At 52.8% G+C, this 20,772-nt stretch overlaps 2 protein-coding genes across 3 annotated transcripts in view; one reads left to right on the top strand and one right to left on the bottom strand.

The window, feature by feature from the left end:
- Positions 1-3,749: 3,749 nt before the first annotated feature.
- RASL12 (RAS like family 12) overlaps positions 3,750-20,772 on the top strand; it is a 28,894-nt gene continuing 11,871 nt past the window's right edge. The window contains exon 1 of one of the 2 annotated variants that reach the window (XM_019748683.3): positions 3,750-4,059. In XM_019748683.3, coding sequence (XP_019604242.2) covers positions 3,972-4,059 — 88 coding nt within the window. In that variant the 5' untranslated portion in view covers positions 3,750-3,971. Of the gene's footprint in view, positions 4,060-18,484; positions 19,070-20,772 lie in introns of those variants that run through there. The other variant, XM_019748682.3, reaches the window with a different exon arrangement.
- Positions 8,451-11,981, bottom strand: KBTBD13 (kelch repeat and BTB domain containing 13). Its single transcript, XM_019748681.3, has one exon. The coding sequence runs from the start codon at positions 11,902-11,904 to the stop codon at positions 10,528-10,530; it is 1,377 nt and encodes a 458-aa protein (XP_019604240.2). The 5' UTR covers positions 11,905-11,981; the 3' UTR covers positions 8,451-10,527.

Below are 20,772 nucleotides of genomic sequence, written 5' to 3'. Positions count from 1 at the left end.
TGGTGTGGGTCAGCGTGCAGGTGGCTGAGAGCAGTCAGTGCCTGTGCTGGTGACGATGGCAGTGAAGACAGGGGAACAGGCGGGCTCTGGCCCAATGAGGGCCTGTGGAGGTGGCACTTTGCCAACTCCGCCTGTAGAACTGGGTCCTAGCCAGTACCCCTGCTGGCTCCACTCCCAGGCCAGCATTGGGGCACCCACCCCCACCCCAGCATCCCGCTCTCCAGGCGGGTGGCCCTGCCTCCTGCCCACTCTCCTCCTGAACCTGTCCTTATAAGGCCACCCACTCAGGAGACGTGCGTTCTGTGTCCTCTGGGAAGTTGCCCACACAACGTCATCTGCTATTTCACTGCTCGAGATTTTTAACCTATGATTTTTTTGTCATTAAGAAAATGTTTTCAGGGTAAACAGAGACATTAACTGGGTGCTAGGTAAGAGCGGAAGGATAGAATCCAGGGGGCTGGGGAGCCAGGGATGAAGGGCATGGCTGGATTCCCTTAGCAGCCGAACAGTTCCATGAACCTCAGCAGGCCCTGAGCTGGGCGCTGGAGTAGACGGGGGTGGGGAGTTCCTCAGGGACTCTACTATGGGAACAGACATCATACGCCACAAATTCTGGTGCAGTGAAGGTGGCCTCCGGGCAGAGGTGAGACCCCACACTATAGGAGCTTGAGCACAAGGCATCTTCTAGGAGGGGGCACTACTGAGCCAGGCCTTGCTGGGTGGGCCGGAGTGCTTTCCATGAGAAGTAGAGAGAGGACATCCCAGGCAGCAGTCGCTCGGGCATGAGACAGCCTGGGGCGAGAGGGGGAATGGGGAGCTCCTCAGTGTGCCTGGAAGGTGAGGTCTGAGCCTTGGGGAGTCTGGACTTGATGCTGCAGCCATGGAGCAAAGGAATGAACACAGTGGAGCCAACAGGAGTGACAGAAGGGAGACCATGCCGGTGACTCCTGTTTTCCGGCCACCCACCTGGGGGGCTATGTTTCCTTATTCTTAAGTGACACCCGGTGAATTTGGAAGAGTTACTTTTCCTGCCATTGTAGGTCATCTTATATATGTGGTCAGTCAAAGTGGCCTGTCCTACCCATGGCACATGTCACACAGGGCCAGGCCGACTCTGGCATGTAACCCTGGAGTCCCTCAGAGGGACTGTAAACGTTCCTGCTGCTGGAGACCCTTTCCCAGCCAGGTGTGCTGGCCTTCCCAGGGCACCTGGAGCTACCGAAGTCCTTCCAATAGGAGAATCCTGTTCTTTTTAACGTTGCTGACAATCAAAGCCCCCTGCTGTATGCAGTGAAGAACGTGAGTGAAGGCGGTGGCCAAATGGGGCACAGAGTGTGTCCTGCCATCCCTGGCACCTAGAGGAAGGTCTAAGACAGTGAAGCAGGATGAGGAAAGGAGGCTTGGAAGTCTGGGTTCTCTCGAGAGGGCTTATCTCATCAGGGAATTGCCACTGGGTCCTGTAACTGCCAAGGGGCCGTCTCCTTCATTCCACCGTGAAGCCCTGGGGGCAGGGACTGAACCTGGTTTGTCTCTCTGCCCTGGCACAGCTGGTGGTTAGAGGAAGTGCTCAGAAGTGTTTGCTGAGTGAAGAGGATGAAAAGAAGGGAAGGAAGGAGAGAGGGAGAGAGGGAAACCCCTGAAAGTAAGCCCTCTGAGGGTGGCCCATGCTGAAAGGTAACTGGCTTCCAAAGATGTTTCACCAAATTGTCAGGCGACAGCCTCACCAGGAAGTATTAAGGGACGCGCCAGGTACTTGGGATGACAATATGAGTGAGGTGATTTCAGGGGACAGAGGCAGCCTTCCCTGGTTCCTTAGTGGCCACTCCCTCAGAGCCTGGAGGGACCCCACTGATGGGACTGGTGGCTGCAGGGAGGGTCCTAGTGTTACTCTGCACGTGACCCCCTAGTGCCCCATGGAAGGGACAGAAGTCCAAGTTGGTTCACGACCTCTGTGATGTGCTCCTTTGGGGAGCACATGGCCCCTTTTTGATAGCAGCAGGGCTGGGCAGAGACAAGCGTGGGTCCATGTAGGAGCAGAGGCCAAGGAGATGGGTCAGTGGCAGTCCAGAGCTGTTTTCAGCGTTCAAGGTAGGTCACTGCTTCTGAAGCTAAGAGAAGCATTTTGAGTGCCCCAGGGACGCAGGGCCTTCAGTTACAGGGGTGGAGCTCAAGGGTCATAAGGATGATACGTTCTCAGTACCTGGTGAAAGGACTCATGTGCCTACCCTTCCTCCTCACCTGTCCAATGTCCCTAAGATGGTGTGGGTTCAAGGGGTGTGTCATCCTGGAGACAGTGCCTAACCAGGAGGAATGATGGGAGATGCTTTTAAGACCAAAAGTCCCTCTTTGGGTCTCCCAATCACACCGTGTAGCCATTAATTGCCTTCTCGATCTGACACCAGACCAATGGCTACTGCCAAGATAAACCACTGCCCTCACCTGAGGGTAGAGAGCTTTCTGGTTTATTGACACGTGTGGGCTGGGCACTGTCTAAGCTCCTTCTGTGTACTAGCTCACTCACCTCCCAATAGCCTTCACCAATAGATGCCACCTGAGGCTCAGAGAGAGAGAGGTTAACAGCTGCCCAAGGTCACATGGTTAGAAAGTGCTAGAGCTGGGATAGAACCCAGAAAGTCTGAGCTAGAAGGTAGAGCACCCCGATTCCCTCATGTTGGGCCTGCATACAGGTCCCTGACCTGACCACACAGCGAATGAGTGCACCTGACATGGGCTGTCATCTTCAGTGATGCAAAGTGGGGCTCAGAGAGGTAGTGTAGCCAGCCCCAAATCACCCACCAAATGGGTAGCAGGGCTGGGCCTAGAGTGAGGGGCTCCAGGGCTCCTCCTCTGTGCCCTGCAGGAGCCCATGGTTAAACCTGGTAAAGGTCAGGTCTGGCCAGGGCAGTAGAGAACCAGGCCCTACCTAGAGGCGAGACCAGCAGACCTGCCTGGTCTCCCCCTTGGGAGGGGCAGCAGAAGCTGTGCTCCCTGGAGCGCATGCATCTGGTTCTGTTTCCATTCCCAGCCACTCCGCAGAGAGCTTATAAAGGTCACTTTTTTCCCCTCAAATTCAAGTGGCTTGGGAGGCAAATCCCAAACTTCCGGTCACTGAGGCACCACCCCTTCTGGTAAGACATTCCTCTGCTTCCCATCACTGTGTAATCAGGCCAAGGCAGTGAGATAGATATTTTCCAGTATTCTTTGCTGTGCTCAAACGGGACCACTCGGTGACAAATGCCCAGAGAGATGAGGGCCGGAGGAGACAGGGCACATATCTTGGCAGGAAAGAGATGGCACACTCAAATTGGGTCATTAGAGGAGAACTGAGGAAAGAGACGACCGATGGACAAAGGCTGGAAGGCTGCTATAGGGGGCGTGTAAGGCCAGTGACAGTGCAGCTCTCACCTCTCCTACACCTGGCGTGGGGGGAGGGCCACCACCTGGAGACTGCGAGAGCTGTACAGAAAGGGCCACCTGACAGAAACTGTGACTCTGGTTAGTGGAGGAAAAAAGGTCAGTGTGGGGCAGCCCTGCAGCGTGGGGTGAAGTCCCCCGACCTCTCACTCCTCCCCACCCCCACCTTCTGCGGGAGTCAGAGTCAAGAGAGCCCAGTGATATGACTCCAAAGGGCAGCCTCCTGGGGCATGGAGCAGAAGGGGCACGTGGGTCTGGAGGGGCAGGCAGGAGCCGTGCAGTACAGGGCGGGGGGAGGGGCTTGGTACTGGAATTCAGGAAGCATGGTTTCTGTCTTCCATACTCACCACCTCGAGCACTTGCTGTGACTCCCCACTTCCTACAGAGTAAGGCCCAAGTTCGCAGCCTGGCATTCAAGGTTCTTGACACTCAGGCTCCAACCTGCCTCCCTACTGGGAGAGCTACAGGTACTTGACACAATCTTTCTGCACCACAACTCTGCATACGGTAAATCTCATCATCGTCAACCTTTGATACGGAAACTGAGTTTGCCCGAGATGACACAGCTGGCACGATGGAGCTGGATTATGAGCCCAGGTCCCCTGCTGCCAAAGCCGATGCTCACCTGTTCTGGCATCCTGAGTGGTAAGTGCAGAGACTGCAGGACCGAGTGCAGCTCATCCCACCCGTGCCGGCTTCACAGAAAGGGTGTCAATAAAGGGGGCAGGAGGAGGAGTAAAGAAGAGGGGAGGAGAAAGGAATATGGAAGGAGAGCATAACATATGCTGGCCTGTAGGTTCTCATTTCACTCTAACTGTCAGAGCCAGGGTTTGCCTGGCAGGCAGAGCATCCTCTGCAGAGCAGTGCCTATAAGATGCTCAGTCCCTTGTTTCCACCCCAACCCAATGCTACATCCTCTCAGAACACCTGAAATCCCCTGTTCATCACAGCTGTGGGGTGGCACATCTGTGGAAGGCCCCTGTTAGAATGAAAATGTTACTTGAAAGAGAAGTATACTGAGCCAGTGGCATCAGGCTGCCCTTAGAGTTGTCAAAATTGTGTGTCGTCGTGTATGTGTGTGTGTGTGAGAGAGAGAGAGAGAGAGAGAGAGAGAGAGAGAGAGAGAGATTGAGATTTGAAGAGCTCAGGTGCCCAAATACCACCCCGAGAGAACAACTCCTTTGTCTCTAACTCCTGAATGAAAGCAGAGTGTTGTGTTGAAAGAATGGAACACAAGAGGGGTGAGACTTACTGGAAAAAATAAGGATGAAGGTCTGGAATCAGGAGGGCAGGTCTGATGGGTCATTTTGGGGAACTTCCCTCATGAACGTCCAGGAAAACAGCACAAAAGATGCAGCATGGTGTGGTGAGAAGAGGATTCTAGAGACATGGGTCTGGGCTTGGGGTGGTCCACTGCATTGCTATGTGTCTCCAGGTGAGTTACTGGCCGCCCCTTGACTTCCCTTTCCTCCCTGTAAAAAGAGAGGTGTTGAATGAGATGCTTACACCCTGCTCCAAGACCCTGTGGCTCGAAAAAAGGCCACCTTTACCTTTTGTTAGCTGCTGAGATGCCAGAGAGAGAGGCTCCCTCTGTTCATGCTCCCCTATTCCAGCAGGGGCAGAACCAGGGGGGCTGTAGAGGACACTGCTGGGGTGAGCCCGGGGAGACCCCCTCTGTGGGGTCCCCTATCCTGTGCCCATGACTGGTATGCTCCGAGGTGGCCTGTCTGCCCACAGCTGGGTCTCCCACCAGCACAGTTCATTTGCTGCCGGTCCAGGGAAGTGACAGCAACTTGAAGCAAAGCAATTAGGATGAAAAAGAGGCCCAGATGCTTGGGGCCAAAGGAAAATAAACAGACTGGCCCTGTGTGTATGCCACTGCCAAGAGGAGCAATTCTTCACAGAGTGATTAGCACTTCCAATTCCAGTCTCCTCCCCTGCACTGAAGGCAGAGAAATAACCAATAGCTGCTGCTGTTCTTGGCTCCCACTCCTCCCAGAGTGTAAGGTGGACCTGGACCTGACAGCTTATCACCTCCTCATGAAGGTCTCCCCGAATCACTACCCACCTCCACCCCCTGCAGAAATGATACCCTTTTCTCTGAGATCCAACAGCCTCTCTCTATGGGTTTTTCCTTTGATACATCAATTCATTCGTTCTTCTGACATCCACTGAGCACCATTCGTTCATTCAATATTTACTGAGTCCCTACTATGTTCTAGTCACTGTTCTGGGTCCTGGCTGATACTGCAGTGAACAAACAAAAGCTGTGCCCTCGTGGAGCTCAATTTTAGTAGGAGGAACAGACAATAAACAAGTAAAAATATAGCACAGTAGATGATGTTAGATGCTATGGAAGGAAGTGAAGCAAGAAAAGGGACTAGGGGATGCAGAGAAGGGAGAGAAGTAGATTTTAAGTAGGGTGATCAGGAACGGCCTTAGAATGGAAGTGGCATCTGAGCAAAGGCCTGTAGGAGGTGGGGAGTGAGCCAGGTGACTCAGTGAGGGAGGTGTGCCCAGGGGGACCCCATGCAGCGGCCCTGAGGGGGGAGTGTGCACTGTGTGTCTGAATTGCAGTGAGGTTGGGGGGTGCATGGTGAGAGATGGAGAAGAGGAAATAGGGCAGGGGGTCCTAGAAGGACTTTGGCTTTCACGCAAGTGAGATAAGGAGAGCCTAAGGGTCTGAGCAGAAGAGCAACAAAGTCCAGCTGGCATTTCATTCCGATGGCTCTGGCTGCCACGTGCGCAGACTGAAGGAGGCGGGCTGGCCTCTCCTTCTGCCTGTCAGGCAGGCTCTGTAAGCAGAACAGGATCATTTCCAGGGAGAGGAGAGCAGGACATCCAGAGTCAGAGTCAAGGAGAAAGCCTGTGGACTACTGGAGAGAGCTCCAGAGTTGGGCTGCAGGACTGTCATGGAGGTTCAGGAAAATGCTTCTTGCTGCGTTAAGCTCTCTGTGCGTGTGTGCGTGTGTGTGTGTGTGTGTGTGTGTGAGAGAGAGAGAGAGAGAGAGAGAGAGAGAGAGAGAGAGAGAGAGACAGAGAGACAGAGAGAGAGAGAGAGACAGAGAGAGACAGAGAGAGAGAGAGAGAGAGAGAGAGAGAGAGAGAGAGAGAGAGAGAGAGAACGCACGGGTAGATATCTGGAAGGAAAGACTTCTCAGAGTGGGCCTCCGGGCTGGGACAGAGAGATTTCCCTACCTGCAAACCAGGCATGGTAACCCTCCCTGCCACGCATGGTGGGCTGTGGGAGGAACAATGGAGCCTGACCTGTGAGGCCAGAGGAGAAAGTGGGCTTGATTATGAAAACTTCCCCTCACTTCATGAGAGGGAGGGAGTATCTGTGCTCCCGCAAACACCCCCAGGGCCTTACCCAGTCGTTAACACCCTTGTGAAGTTAACACCCTTGAGAAGTGGGCCATTAGTCTCCCAGCTAGATTGCAAGGCAAGAGAACCCAGGACCAGGAATTTTCCTATCAGAGGAGGGAAAGGGCTGGGTCCAGGGAAGTGGATGAAGCCCCAGAAGAGGAGGTGCTGAGAGAAATGTAACAGAGGGGAGTGTTAAAGAGACCGGCAGAAACACTGTCAGTCTCAGAATGTCAGCCCACTGGGGAGGCAGCAACAGAAAAGAAGCCTGTGGCCCTGAGTTCAATGCCGGCTCTGCTACTTCCCAGTGTGCCTCTTCAGTCTCATAACCTTTGGGTGTTTGGGGTTTTGTTCTTCTTTAGGAGGGGAGTGGGAGTGCCACAAGCTGCCTACCACTTAAAAGTCTTACAAAGCTTAAGTACGCCGGACTGTAGGAAAGTTCTCTACAAATGCTGTTATTATTATGCACAGAAGACATCTCAGAAAGGGCTACTCTGGATCAAGGAACGACAAAACCCCCAGGAACCCTCAGGACCCATCTGGGCTGGTCCATGCAGCCAGCTGCAAAAGCCAACAAACACAAAACTCTGTGCGTGAAGAGAGCAAATGAGCGGATGAATCTCGAGATTGCAAGTGTCAGGGTGGTCAGCACTGGAGTGAGCGAGGCAGAGAGCGCTGTGTACTGTTAAGTAGGCAAAAGGAGGATGCATGTCCTTTCAGTGTCACTCTGGGGCAGGACTGAACAGTTACCTAATTTTCTAGGGCAATGTACCTTTGTTGTACAGTTTACTACTGATTGGGGTCCTGACTTTGTGAAGTTACATGCTAACATGTAGCTGCATGTATGCGAGGTCAATTAAGTTTGCGAACTCATCCTAGAAAAAGTGCTACTGTGTTTCCCCGAAAATAAGACCAGATCTTATATTAATTTTTGCTCCAAAAGACGCATTAGGGTGTATTTTCAGGGGATGTCTTATTTTTTCATGTACAACAATCTACATTTATTCAAATGCAGTCATGTCATCTTCTTCTGGAACATCGCCGTAACATACTAAATGCATCCGTCTGGCTGACGATCTTAACTGGGGCGTATTTTCGGGGTAGGTCTTATTTTCAGGGAAACATGGTACATACCTCATTGTTGAAAATCACTACAGTCACCTTCGAAGTACTCCCCTTGGGAAGCTATGCACCGATGCCTTCACCTAGTCCACTCTTCAAAGCCATTTTGGAACTCTTTTTCTGGAATGACCATCAGAGCTGTCGTCGTATTAACCTTGATGTCCTGAATGTCATCAAAATGTCTTCTTTTCAACATTTCCTTTATCTTCGGGTAAAGAAAGAAGTAATTGGGGGCCAGATCAGGTGAGTATGGAGGGTGTTCCAATACAGTTATTTGTTCACTGGCTAAAAACTCCCTCACAGACAGCGCCGTGTGAGCTGGTGCATTGTCGTAATGCAAGAGCCATGAATTGTTGGCGAAAAGTTCAGGTCGTCTAATTTTTTCACACAGCCTTCTCAGCACTTCCAAATAGTACACTTGGTTAACTGTTTGTCAAATTCATAATGAATAATACCTCTGATGTCAAGAAAACATTAGCAACATCATTGCAACAAGTTTGTGAACTTGTCAGCCCTTATAAGCATGTATGTGAAGATGCAAAGGATTTCAGTCCAGTAGAAAACCAGCAATCTGGTTTTATTGCCCTGTATGACATTAACCAGCTTCATTTCTTACATTAGCAAACTTATTTCAGTATCTTTTCCAACTAAATACATAAATCTTTTAAATGCTCTTTTGATGAACCAGCTTTACAATTTCGGTTCCCTTATTAACGAGTTAAATAAATCTTTCACATTTGATAAAAATTATACTTTGACAGAATCAAAAAGTGAGGACTCTGCCATACTGTTACATGGGCCAGTGGCTTTGGGCCACTCAGCCTCTGAGCCTCCATATCTCATCTACCACAGGGAGAGAAGGTACCCAACTCCCAGGACTAAGGTAGGGTTGCAGTAGAAAGACAAGCGTGAAAAGTACTTTGCACATCCTTCACAGGATGCAAAAATCAGGATTTATTGTTGTGACTCGTCAGATTAAGCTACTCCAGGGCTAGAAGATCCCAGGCTTCTGAGGGCAATGTTCTCCAAGGCTTGGGACATAGGTCAGGGACAATGGCAGCTAAGGGAAGCCCTGACACTAGCCTCTAGGAGGTGCCATGCTGATGTTCCATCTCCACTTGGTGAGGCCAGGATTTCCCATGGGCATCAGGTCATGGAGGATGGAGACCACTGAGGACCACTCAGAGAAGTCTGCCCAGGAGCATGGAAAGGATGGAGGACTGGGGTGGGCGTCCAACCAGGAACCAGGTGGGGGTATTCTAAAGGAGGGGCAAGAGTCTTCATCTAACACCAAGTCCCTAACTAGTGGCCTCTATAGCCTGGGTTCTTTCAGGTCTTCATCAAATTATTCTGTAGGCAGGAAAGTGCCCCAACTCAGATGACAGCACAACAAGATCTCTGCCCTTGCTATCTGTATGCATGCATGGCTGCACACACAGAATGATGTCAATCAGGGGTCCAATAAGCAATGCAGGCAGCCAAGGTCAGAAATAGCCAACCCTGCACAAAGGAGGTGGGTGCAGAGCCAATAGAAAGACAGAAACAGGAAAGACATTCCAGGCCCAGAGAATAGCAGGAGCAGAGACTAGAAGAAGAGAACTAAGTTGTAGAATGTGGAGGAAGGATAAGATGAGGCAGTTAGACCTGGCCAGGATTGCCTCATACCTTGAGTGACCTTAAGTCATGGAAGTTAATAGTCCACTGGCCCTTGGGGGATGGCAAAAAAGGAAGTGGGAAAGGGGCTTTCAACTGGGTTCTCCCCTGCAGGTCCACACCCCATAAAGAGGTATGGGAACCCTTTCTATCTCACAGATCTCACTCTAGGTTCAGCTCAGTTAGTCTCTACAAGCCAGCCCAACTTTGCCCCCTCCCCAAATGCCTCCATCCACAGCTACTCTGCCTTAAAGGCTGGGTTCACAGACTCTTCCCATCTGCTTCAGCCTTCCCCCATCTCTCCTCTTCTGATCTTTCTCAGCCATGTCAACCTCCCTTCATCAGCTCATTATTCTGCCTGTCTTCTTCATATAGTTTAGTATACTCTTTCCTGGAATTATGTATTTTTCCTCTCCCTATTTTCCCTTTGCCTTGATTTCTTCAGTACTTTCATTGTTTTTTGCATGTTGCCTTCGATCCTTTGTAGATCAAGACATGTAAATCTTTTGTTGTCCTGTAACTGTTCTGTTAATGTTGAGTTTTTCTGGGTTAGACTCTAAGCTTTGTGGATCCGTCTGGCAACTACAGACCATACTAGGGCTAGTACTGTGCTGGGCACACAGTCAGTGCCTAATTCTTGCCCACCGATTGGGAGGTAGATTAACATCACTTAACCCACTCCTAGCCATGCTCAATTACTCACCCATTCACACGGAAACCTAGATTATTGAAATCCTATCCCTTAACCCCTTCCACTGACACTGTGACCCACCAACTCTCAGCAGAGCCCAAGTAATTTGAGGGCTCAGAGCTCAGCATCATCACTGGTCCAAGTTTCTAGGCTATGTTCACCCCACCACAAGACACAAGATCCAGATGTCTCACCCTCCCCACCACTCCTAAGGCCAGCCTCATAGACTCAGCCATGGCTCAGGGAAGACTCAGGTTGTTCACTCCTAAAGCCCAGCCCAGAGGTCACAGTTCAGGTGTTGTGGAAGCCACAGGCCCCAGGGCCCCGGGAGGCAGCCTCAGGAGAAAGGTCTGCAAGGAGCCAGGCCGTGGGAAGCCAGCTTTTTCCCTGAGCAGCCGCCAAGTGCTGCCCTCGATGGCATAGAGTAGTGTGAACATGCGATTGACGGTATAGACAGTGTCGCCGCGCACCACTGCCGTGAAGAGCGCTCCCTTGCTGTTGACGAACTGGCCGGGCAGCGCTGTCCACTGGCCCGTGGCCAGGTTGAGGCAGTCGATGGCGCAGTGTAGGAAGTCATCGGACGGTCCATTGCGCACCACATAGAGACTGTCGCGGTGGGCCACCATGCAGTGGCCGTAGCTCTGTGGGCGCCGCAGCTCGGCCACCGGCTGCCACGCGTCGGCCCGTACCATGTATTCCACCACGGTCGTAGTGTCGGCCGGCCGCCACAGACACACAAAGAGACGACCACAGGTCTGGGCACGGGGCACGCCGGCAGCCGGCTGTGGCAGGTCGGCCACGAAGCTCCAACAGCCCGCGGCAGGGTCGTAGCGCTCCACGGAGCTCATGGGCATCCTCTGGAACTCGCCGCCGATGGCGTACAGGCAGCCGTCGAAGCCGGCCAGCGCCGTGTCGTAGCGCGGCTGGTGCGGGCTGGGGAACTCGCACCACGTGCCGCCGTCCGGGTCGTAGCAGAAGCCCAGTTCCACCACCTCCTTGCTGGCGCCCCGCACCCCCCCGACGATGTAGAGCTTGTTGCCCAGCGTGGCCACGCCTGCCAGCAGCGTGCTGGCCTCCAGGGGCAGCGCGGCCAGCGTGTGCCACGTGTCCTGCTCCTCGTCCAGGTAGCACATCGTGCGCGACTCGTCCTCCAGGAAGCCGGGCGCGGGCGTGTGCGTGCTCAAGGCCACGTAGCTGCTGGGCCGCAGCGCCGCCACGTAGGCGCGGGTCTCTGGCAGCGCCAGCTCGGCCGCCAGCTCCTGCGCGCCGTCGCGGATGAAGAGCGCGGCGCTGTGGAACACGTCGCGCAGGCCGAACGCGGAGGCCGCGTCGCACAGCAACGCGCAGTTGTCGGACGTGAGGCTGTGCTCCAGGAAGCGCGCCAGCGCCGGCACCTGCAGGAAGGCGGCGCACTCCACCGTCTGCAGCAGCTCGTCGGCGGCCGCCAGGGCGGGCCGCTCGCCGCGCAGCACCTGCAGCGTGGTGCGGAATCCGCCCGGGCTCAGCGCGCCCAGGCGTACCTCGGCCGCGCGGGCCTCCCGCATGCCGGAGCGGAAGAGGCCGCGGAAAAAGCCGCAGTGCTCCACCAGCAGGGCCTGGTCAGCCTGGAAAAGCTGGCCGTCCACCCACACCTGCACCGGGGCCTCGGAGCCCCGCGGCATGGCCAGCTGGAGGGGCGGAGGCCGGGAGGCAGCCGCTGGGGGCCCGAATTCGGCGGCCACCTTCTCAGGGGTGCTCCCGTGGCGGAAAAATCTTCCCGAGGATATAAATATCTCCCTGACTAAAGATAGTAAGGCTCATGTGATGTGGTGGCTAGCAGGTTGGATGGCCGCGGGCCGGAGGGCATCCGGAGACCTGAGGGATCCCTCACTCCTGTATAGGAAATGATAATAATGACTACAGGCAGCCTGAGTGCTGACTGTGTGCAGGGCACTGTGAGTGATGCTTACAAAGATCATCCATTTAACCTGCACTTAACCAGCTGTGTGCCCTTGGGCAAGTACCCTAACTCTCTGACCCTCTGTTACCTCAAAATGGGGCCAATAATACCTATTTCATGGTACAGAAATAGGGTAGAGGGGCAGGCTTTTTGAAAGTTCTTCCCATTATGCCACTTTATTTTTGAGAAAGACCTACATTAGTATCTGTTTTCACAAACTGAAAGAAATCTGAAGAGGACTTTTTTTTGGGGGGGGAATATTAGGGGAACAGGGTGTTTCTCCAGGGCCCATCAGCTCCAAGTCGTTGTCCTTCAATCTAGTTGTGGAGGGCCCAGCTCAGCTCCAAGTCCAGTGGCCGTTTTCAATCTCTAGTTGCAGGGGGCGCAGCCACCATCCCATGTGGGAATAGAACCGGCAACCTTGTTGAGAGCTCGCGCTCTAACCAACTGAGCCATCTGGCTGCGCCTCTGGAAGCTCAGCGGCAGCTCGTTGCCTTCAACCTGGGTTGTGGAGGGTGCAGCTCACTGGCCCATGTGGGAATTGAATTGGCAACCCTGTTGTTCAGAGGTCATACTCAAACCAGTTGAGCCATCCGGCCTCCCCTGAAGAGGATTTCTGATTTTAAGAGAAAAGCAAAAATATCCGTCAATCAGCGTTTGTTTTGCAGCCAGTGCTTGTAGTGGCAGCACGCACCGTGACGCACCGTGAGGAGCAGCAAGAGTGGACCCTCCAAGCTCCTTCCCCAGGAACTACACTCAGCATCTCAGCATCAAGCCACCATAGCGCTGACCTGTGTCTGTGTATCTGTAAGCATCTGATTTATCTGATTTATCTAGATTTTTTTTTTAAGATTTTATTGGGGAAGGGGAACAGGACTTTATTGGGGAACAGTGTGTACTTCCAGGACTTTTTTCCAAGTCAAGTTGTCCTTTCAGTCTTAGTTGTGGAGGGAGCAGCTCAGCTCCAGGTCCAGTTGCCATTGCTAGTTGCAGGGGGCGGAGCCCACCATCCCTTGCCGGACTGGAGGAATTGAACTGACAACCTTGTGGTTGAGAGCCCACTGGCCCATGTGGGAATCGAACTGGCAGCCTCTGGAGTCAGGAGCATGGAGCTCTAACGGCCTGAGCCACCGGGCCAGCCCTGATTTATCTAGATTTATTCTCTGTATCCATCAGTAAAACAAGTCTTAAGATAATTGCTTTTCACTTTGGGCCATTTAGGTTTGCAAAAGATTTTATAGGAACGCTATACTTTCAGATAATGGGGAAAACCTGTATTGGAACAGTATCTGTAAAGTGATCAGAATGAGGCTCAGAATTTACATGACTTGTCCAGGGTCATTCAGTTGGGAAGAACTAAGGACAGGATTCATACCTAGCCCACCCCATCGGCTTGTCAGGGGAGGGAGTATTTGGGCGCTGGAGGGAGAAGGCAGAGTTGGAGCAAACAGAGTGAGCCAGGCTGGGGGTCAGAAGCAGAGTTCTAATTTGGCCTGGGCCTCTGCCTCTGACTGTGGACTGTGGTCTAATCTCTTTTTGAGTCTGGATTTCCTTCTCTGTAAAAATGGGAGGGTAGCAGGTAGGAACCCCCGAGTGTGAAAGTCCTTCCTGATTTGGGGTGGGATGGGAAGCTGATTGATGTCTACTCCCCACTTGACAGGACTCCACCATGGCTGTGTCTCCAGACTTGAGGAAAAGGAAAATGGGGCTGCTGATTGTATATCTGTGGGTGGGAAGGAGAAGGGCATCTTGAGATAATAATAGTTAACTCTTAAATTGCACTATGTGTCAGACAATTTTGTAAGCACTTTAATTCCTATAATCCTTGCAGCAGTCCTGTGAGTAACCACTATTATTTTCCCTCATTTAATAGATATCCATTTATTGCTATAACAACACCATGAGTTAGATATTATGAATGGCCCCATATGTTCGTAGATTAGGAGACTGAAGTAACAAGAGGTTTAGTCAAATGTTCAAGGTCACATGGCCAGAAAGTGGCAGAGGGAGGCCCGGCGTGCAGCCAGTCTGACTCTAGAACATGTGCCCCCTAACCACAGTGCCTGCTGACTCTCTGTGCTACAAATGCTGGGCAGTTACTTCATGCCAGGAAGTCACAATTGGAAGGAACTTCAGGCTTATATATTTCAACCACTTCATTTACAGTGCAAGATTAGAAAAGGAATTGCCCAGGGTCATTTAGCTCAGTGCAGACAGCCCCAGGCCTCCTGTTGTCCAACCCCGGGGCACTTTTCCCACTGCACAGAACTTTCTTGGGGTGACCAGCTAAGATTCAGGTTCCCCAAATGTCAGATGGAAGGGAGCTTAGTGATTATCTTCTCCTACCACCTCATTCTGCGGGTGGAGAAACTGAGGCCCAGCCCTGTGTAGGACGGTATCTGCCATTCTGGAGCTGTTCAACTGCAGGACTTACTTCCTCAGGATTATGGAGAGGCTCACAGTGACAAAGCTGGTGTTGGTAGGCGGCAGGGGAACCTCCCTCCCTTCTAGGACACAAGCACGCACAGACCTTCACGTATGAATCTACAGACCCAACACAAATGTGCCTCCCCTGCCAGGGAACTCCCACCCAGTTCACTCCATCAAAGCAGGGTTAGGATGGGATCACCGGGATGTGTGAGCCTGGGAAGCCAAGGCCCGGAGGAGGCAGCCAGAAATATTCTAGATGCTCTGCCCCAGGGACCAGACAGGAAGAGGAGGAGGAGATGGAGGGGGTGGACAAGAGTCCCCATGAGTACTCTCCCAGGCCCTCTGCCAGCTTCTCTCCTTCCCTGAGGTCAGACGTTGACTGACAGGGAGTCGGCCTGACGATCTCCCTTTTGGAGGAAAGTGCGCTCTGCAGTGCCTCGTCCTCACTGTCCTTGCTAGTGGCCTCAGGTAGGAAGAGGGTGTCTGACTATTCCTATTCCACAGATAAGGAAAGGGAGGACTGGAGATGGGATGGGTTTTTCCTTGCTTATGAACGTAGATGTGGGACTGGATTGAACGCTGTGCACTGATCCAGTCCCAGCCCAGCTTCCTCTCCTCACCTGCACTAGCCTTGTCTCAGTAGAAAAACAGCTGTCTCCAGGCTCAAGCTAAGGGGCAGGGTTGAGGAGGGGCTGACCCCCAGGGGACCACAGTTCCCTCTCAAAGGGTCTGTTTCAGGCACCTAGTAAGTAGGTGGAGCCACTGCCTGGACCTCTCCCAAGGGCAGGAAGGGAAAAGAGATCACATCCCTCCCAGATGACTCTCGCTTCCAGGCCCAGGTTTCCCAAGCCCAGCCCTGGCTTGAGTGGGTTAGGACGCTGGTACACACACCCAGCCCTCACCCTCAGCAGCCAGACAGTAAGGAGGACATCATCCAAGGTGGGGGTCGTGGTTCTGAGGCTCCGCTAAGGATCATGCCTTTGGCTCCACCCCAAGGCCCCAGTGGGGTGTTGTCTGCAGCTGGTAAGTTTCCTCCTTTCAAACTGAGCGTCCCTCTGGGACTTGGAGAGGACAAGGAACTCTCCTGGCTGTGGGCAGCCCACGGAGTTCCCAGGCCCTGCCCGACCCTGCACCAACCTCCCTCTGTGCTTTGCAGCCCTTACGCTGTGCGAGGCGGGAGGTGGGAGCAAGGAAAGGGGCTGTGTCAGACCCTCTGAGCCCTTCTAGAGCACACACCCAGCCTTTTTAGTCTCTATCTACAATGACTGGCCCATAGTAAGGGGTCTGTTCAGTGGACTCCTGGGCCCTAACCAGTCTGATGGAGGAGACATAGCTCTTGCCCTGGGAGACCGCCCCACCCCTGCCTGATGGGGAATCCCTGGTCTTTGCCACCCATGGTGGTTATTTCTGCACACAGGGTAGTGAGGACCTTGCCTGGACCTGAAGAAGGAAGAGCACTGGTTTATGAGTCAGGATTCCTGCTGGGCTCTGATGGTGGGGCTACCGCTGACTCGCAAAAGCCAGCCAGCCGCTCCGGGCCTCAGTTCTTCATCTGTAAAATGGAGCTTGGATTTGACTTCTGAATTTCTGTTCAGCTTTGACATCTGAATTTACCATTGAACATCTACAGGAGTAGATGTGCTTCCAGAGAATGCAGTGACATCACAAGGGGTCTCAAAAGCTTTGCTTTATGTGAATGGCTCTTGGGGGGGTGGGGTGGCAAGGGGAGGGGCTGGCATACAGAAATCCTCATAGGCCCTCCCTCTAGACCTGTACATGCCCCGCTCATCCACTCCAGAGACATCTATTGAGCACCTGCTGCATGCCACATCCTCTGCATTTTGAGTACTTGAGGGCCTCCTATAAGGGCCTCAAAGGGGGGGGTGGTGATAAAGAGGGTTGGGCTACTTACCCTAGAAGAACCTCTCTTCTTAACCTGCAGTGTCCAAACCTCTGGTCACTAAACAGTTTTAGCTTCTTGGTAGGTGGCTGAGAGTGTGTGCTATTCATGGTCAGGGGGAGTGGAGGGAACTATCATTTGCTTTTTTGGGCCATGGGCCAACCCCTGGGTGGGATACTTTCTTGATACCTAATCCTTAGTATTACCCTTATTTTAAAGATGAGGAAATGAGGCCCAAAAGAGCAAAGTAGCTAATTCCAGACAAGCATCTCCCAGATGAGGAGACGGGAAAGGGACTGGTTTCCTCCCAAGCCTTAGTGGAGGAGGAACTTTGGATACTTACCGTGTCTCCCCAAGAATAAGACAGGGTCTCATATTAATTTTTGCTCCAAAAAATGCATTAGGGCTTATGTTCCGGGAACGTCATCCTGAAAAATCATGCTAGGGCTTATTTTCCAGTTAGGTCTTATTTTCGGGGAAACACAGTAACAGTCACAGCTGAGGGCCTGAGTAACCAGCTGGCAACCACGTTAGATATCCTCTCTCAACTGGAAGGGAATTAAGGGTCATCTCATCCCATCCTGCAAGTCATGATGGCGTCTCCTCTGCAACACCTCCTCGAAGTGGTCACCCCTTGGTTGCCTTACTTCCTGCAAAGACAATCCCTTCTAACTATGGATAGTTCAGACGGTCAGAGCTCACCCTCACACTGAGCTAGTACCTGCCTCCTTACAGCTCCCATGACTGGTTAGTCTGAGTTTTAAAGGTAAGAAAAGTATTATAACTCCCCCAGCATCACATAAACATGGAAGAAGCAGAACCCAAGTTTACACCTAGTTGGGCCTGTGGGGGTCCACAGCTTGCCCTCTCTCTGGCATCCGTCCAGTGAGACTGATTTCTCTCCCCATAGACCCCCTCCAGAACCTGTCCTCACAGGACTGGAACCAGCCCAGGGATGTGGCTGGAACTTGGCTCCCACTTTTCAAAAGAAAACCCTTGGCCATTTAGCTCTGTGAGCGATTCTGGCTTGGGGTGTAATCTAACCAGTTTCCTCCCAACACCTTAGAGTCTTAATACATAGCTGGTTTACCATGATCTCCCAAAAACAATTAGGCTGAGTCAATATTCCTGTCCTGTCCTTCTTGGTTGAGAAGTTATTCTCATCAGGCTCTGATCCCCCACCCTCTGCCTGCTGATGGGTTTCCTGGTTTCTCTTGCGCATGGGTGGGTAGATTAGCTGGGGTCGGGGAGGTTGGCTTTGGAGGGAGAAGGGCAGCCGTGAGAGGTCTCTGAGACTCCCATGCCCTTCCCCACTCTAGCCTGCAGTGTATTCCAAAAAGGTCCCACGGGGTTCTAGAAAGTACTCAGGCCTGAAGCCCAGAGCTGACTCTGTCACTGTTAGGCCTGAATCACATCATGGACTTTTGGATTTATTTTCCCCTTTTTTAGCAATATAGATGAGAAAAAAGCCAAAGTGAGGTGACTTGCCCAAGGTCACCAGTGACGAAGCTCACACTAGATCTTAAGTGTTTAGATTACCCCTGTGGGCCCTTTGCCCTGTCTCCAACATGACCATATCTACCCTGTGTCCAAGGGGAATGACAAGTGATCCCTGCTGGGGTCATCTACCAATCCCAGAATCCTAGGCAAGAGGAAGTGCAAGGTGTTCCAACAAATACCCTGTTTACACATAGGCCATAAACACATGCAACTCATTAGCTCTGATCAGGGAACAAACTAATCCAGAATGGGGTAGGTTTCTTACGGAGGCCTCATCCTCCCGCTCTCAGAAGCTTGGGTTCTGTCTGCCTGGGTGCCGCAGTGTTGCCTGAGAGCTCCCACACAAAGGCAAGGTAAGGTAACGTAGTGCGGGAAATTGTGTGCTTAGGTGGCTATGACCTAGAAAAAGCGCGTCTTTTGAGTTCAACCCCGCAGGCTTCCCGGAGGAGGAGGCGGGGCCAGCTAGGTAGAACAAAGGGAGGGATGGGTTTTCTCGCTGGTGGAAGAGATTGAGTGGAGGCTTAGACAAGGCTGGAAACATCCTTCCTCTGTCCCTACGCAGGTCCTCCCTCTCTTCCGTCCTTGTCCTCTGCCGGGTCTGGGGGTGCCCCAGACAGTGACGCTGCCCTGGCCCTCGAGGCCAAGCACGGGAAAGTGCAAGGCCCGCTGAGCACCATCCCCTGCGTGGTGAGCCGGCTGAGTGAGACCCGCGAGGGGCTCCCGCAGCCCTTACAAGGAGTTTGGCGGCGCTCCGGGCGGCCCCGCCCGCCGGGCTCCCCCGGCCCCTCCTCCCCCCCGGCTCGGCTGGAGCCGCGGGAACGCAGCCCGCTCAGCGCGGCACCCGGGACGCAGACACTGACGGGGTCGGGTAGCCAGTGCCAGGGGAGCCTGTGACTGGCTCCCGAGGGCCCCGACGGGCGGCCACGCTGCTCGGGGCCCCTCCGCAGCGTCGCCATGTCCTCGGTGTTCGGGAAACCCCGCGCGGGCAGCGGGCCGCAGAGCGCGCCCCTCGAGGTCAACCTGGCAATCCTAGGGCGCCGCGGGGCGGGCAAGTCCGGTGAGTGGGGAGGGCGCCGGGAAGGGACGGGGTTAGGCGGGGACCGCGGAGTGAATGGAGGGAACCGGGAGTTGTGTACTTGCGGGCAGGCTCTTCCACTGGCTTTGGGAGCTTCCTGCACCCAGGTGCGTTGGGCGAGAGACTGATTTTCTTCACTGCCTCAGTTTCTCTGTTGCTTGGCGCTCTCTCTGCTTTGTTCTCAGCTCCTTCATCTCATCTGTCTTCTGTTCCTTGCATGGCTCGCCCTCTGTGTCTCCCTACTGTGTCTCTGTGTTCATGTCTGTGACCCTAGCTGTCTCTCCCTTTTGTCTATCTCTGTGTTTCCTAGTTCTCTGCTGGTCTCTTCCCTTGTGGGCACCCTACGCCCTATCTTTTCTCCCTGGGTTCAGTAGTCAGCTCTGGTGATTGTCACGAAAAGGACCTGTTAGACACAGACCCCCCAGCCCAGGGCTTAGTCATAGCCTTGTTATCTCCCTGATTTAGGCTGGGGTGAAGGAGCCATGGACTCCTGAAGGGAGTTGGTAGAAGTCCTCGCTATTGGGATTTCCCAGGTCACATTGCCTACTCCCCACCCCAATTCCCTGGGATTCTGGAATAAAGCTTGCATTCTTATCAAATGTATTTTTTTCTAACCAGACCCCTCTCTTGACTTTCTGGAAACAGATTGGACTATGGTGCCTGGGACTAGTCCTTTATGAACCAAGATCTTGGGCTTCCATTGAGATCCTTTCTATCAACACTGAACTCTGCTTTCACCACTCCTGGCAACTCTCACCCAGCTGGAGCCAAGGGGGTGGGAGTAGGGGGTCACCATAGGCTGAGACCCAGCAAAAGGGTCCAGCCCTCCCCCTGCCACTCACAGTCCCAGGCAGCTGAAGGTGGGAGGACAAAGGGAGGCTCCTCCACTGACTGTTTCCCAGTTACAGCCATTGGTGAATGGCCAATATGGGTTCGGTTAGTTGTGGGTTTCCTTCCCCAGAGTGTTCTTTGAGACTTGCTAGGGACCTCCTCTCCACTTTTGAAGCCAGCCTTCTGGCTCAGAGAGAGAACTCTTAATCACGTTTTCCTACAGAATAGATTTGCCCTCTTCCCTTTGAAAATCAAATTGTTACCCAGAGCTCTGTCATGGTACAGTTTAGCCAGTGACTACATGAATGAAGGAATTTAAATTTAAAAATATGTATTCCCTGGGTGTTACTTTGCAAACTAAACTGTTAGGAATCCTGGGAAAGAATTTTAAGGATTTTCTTTAAAATATAGCATTATTTTTTAAGAGTCCTATGTAATAGTTGGCTGGCCTTGGCTTTATGTGGTTAAATTCTGAACAAAATCAATCCTGTTAATGCATTGCACCTGGGAATAACTTTATTCTAGACTTTTACGTTCTGCGAGGCACCACGATGAGGCCCTAGAACCAAGATTTGAGGCACAGAGTGTGTTTAGTTGGGACACATATGTCACCTGGAAATCCCGGGTCCTCAAGGCTTCATACTGCCCTCAGGGGTCATCCACTGATCAACTCAGCTCGTACTCTCTCTTCGGCTTGTAGCCAAAACTGGAATAAATGCACCACAATTTAGTATCTTCATGACCTGTCCAGGGTCGGGGATGCTCCCTTCAGTTGGGGCTGATTCTAAGGTAACTGCTTGCATGGGTCCTGACCCCTTAGTTCTGGTCTTCACAGACATCCCTTAGGCTTGCCT

The sequence above is a fragment of the Rhinolophus sinicus genome, chromosome 3 (genome assembly GCF_057876585.1).
Source record: "Rhinolophus sinicus isolate RSI-liver-muscle chromosome 3, RSI-T2T, whole genome shotgun sequence".
NCBI lineage: Eukaryota > Metazoa > Chordata > Mammalia > Chiroptera > Rhinolophidae > Rhinolophus > Rhinolophus sinicus.
This window is presented reverse-complemented; position numbering and strand designations above follow the sequence as displayed.

What these genes read in the sequence shown, in the direction of transcription:
- KBTBD13 (XM_019748681.3), bottom strand. Translation starts at nt 11,904, where the DNA reads ATGCCGCGGGGCTCCGAGGCCCCGGTGCAGGTGTGGGTGGACGGCCAG.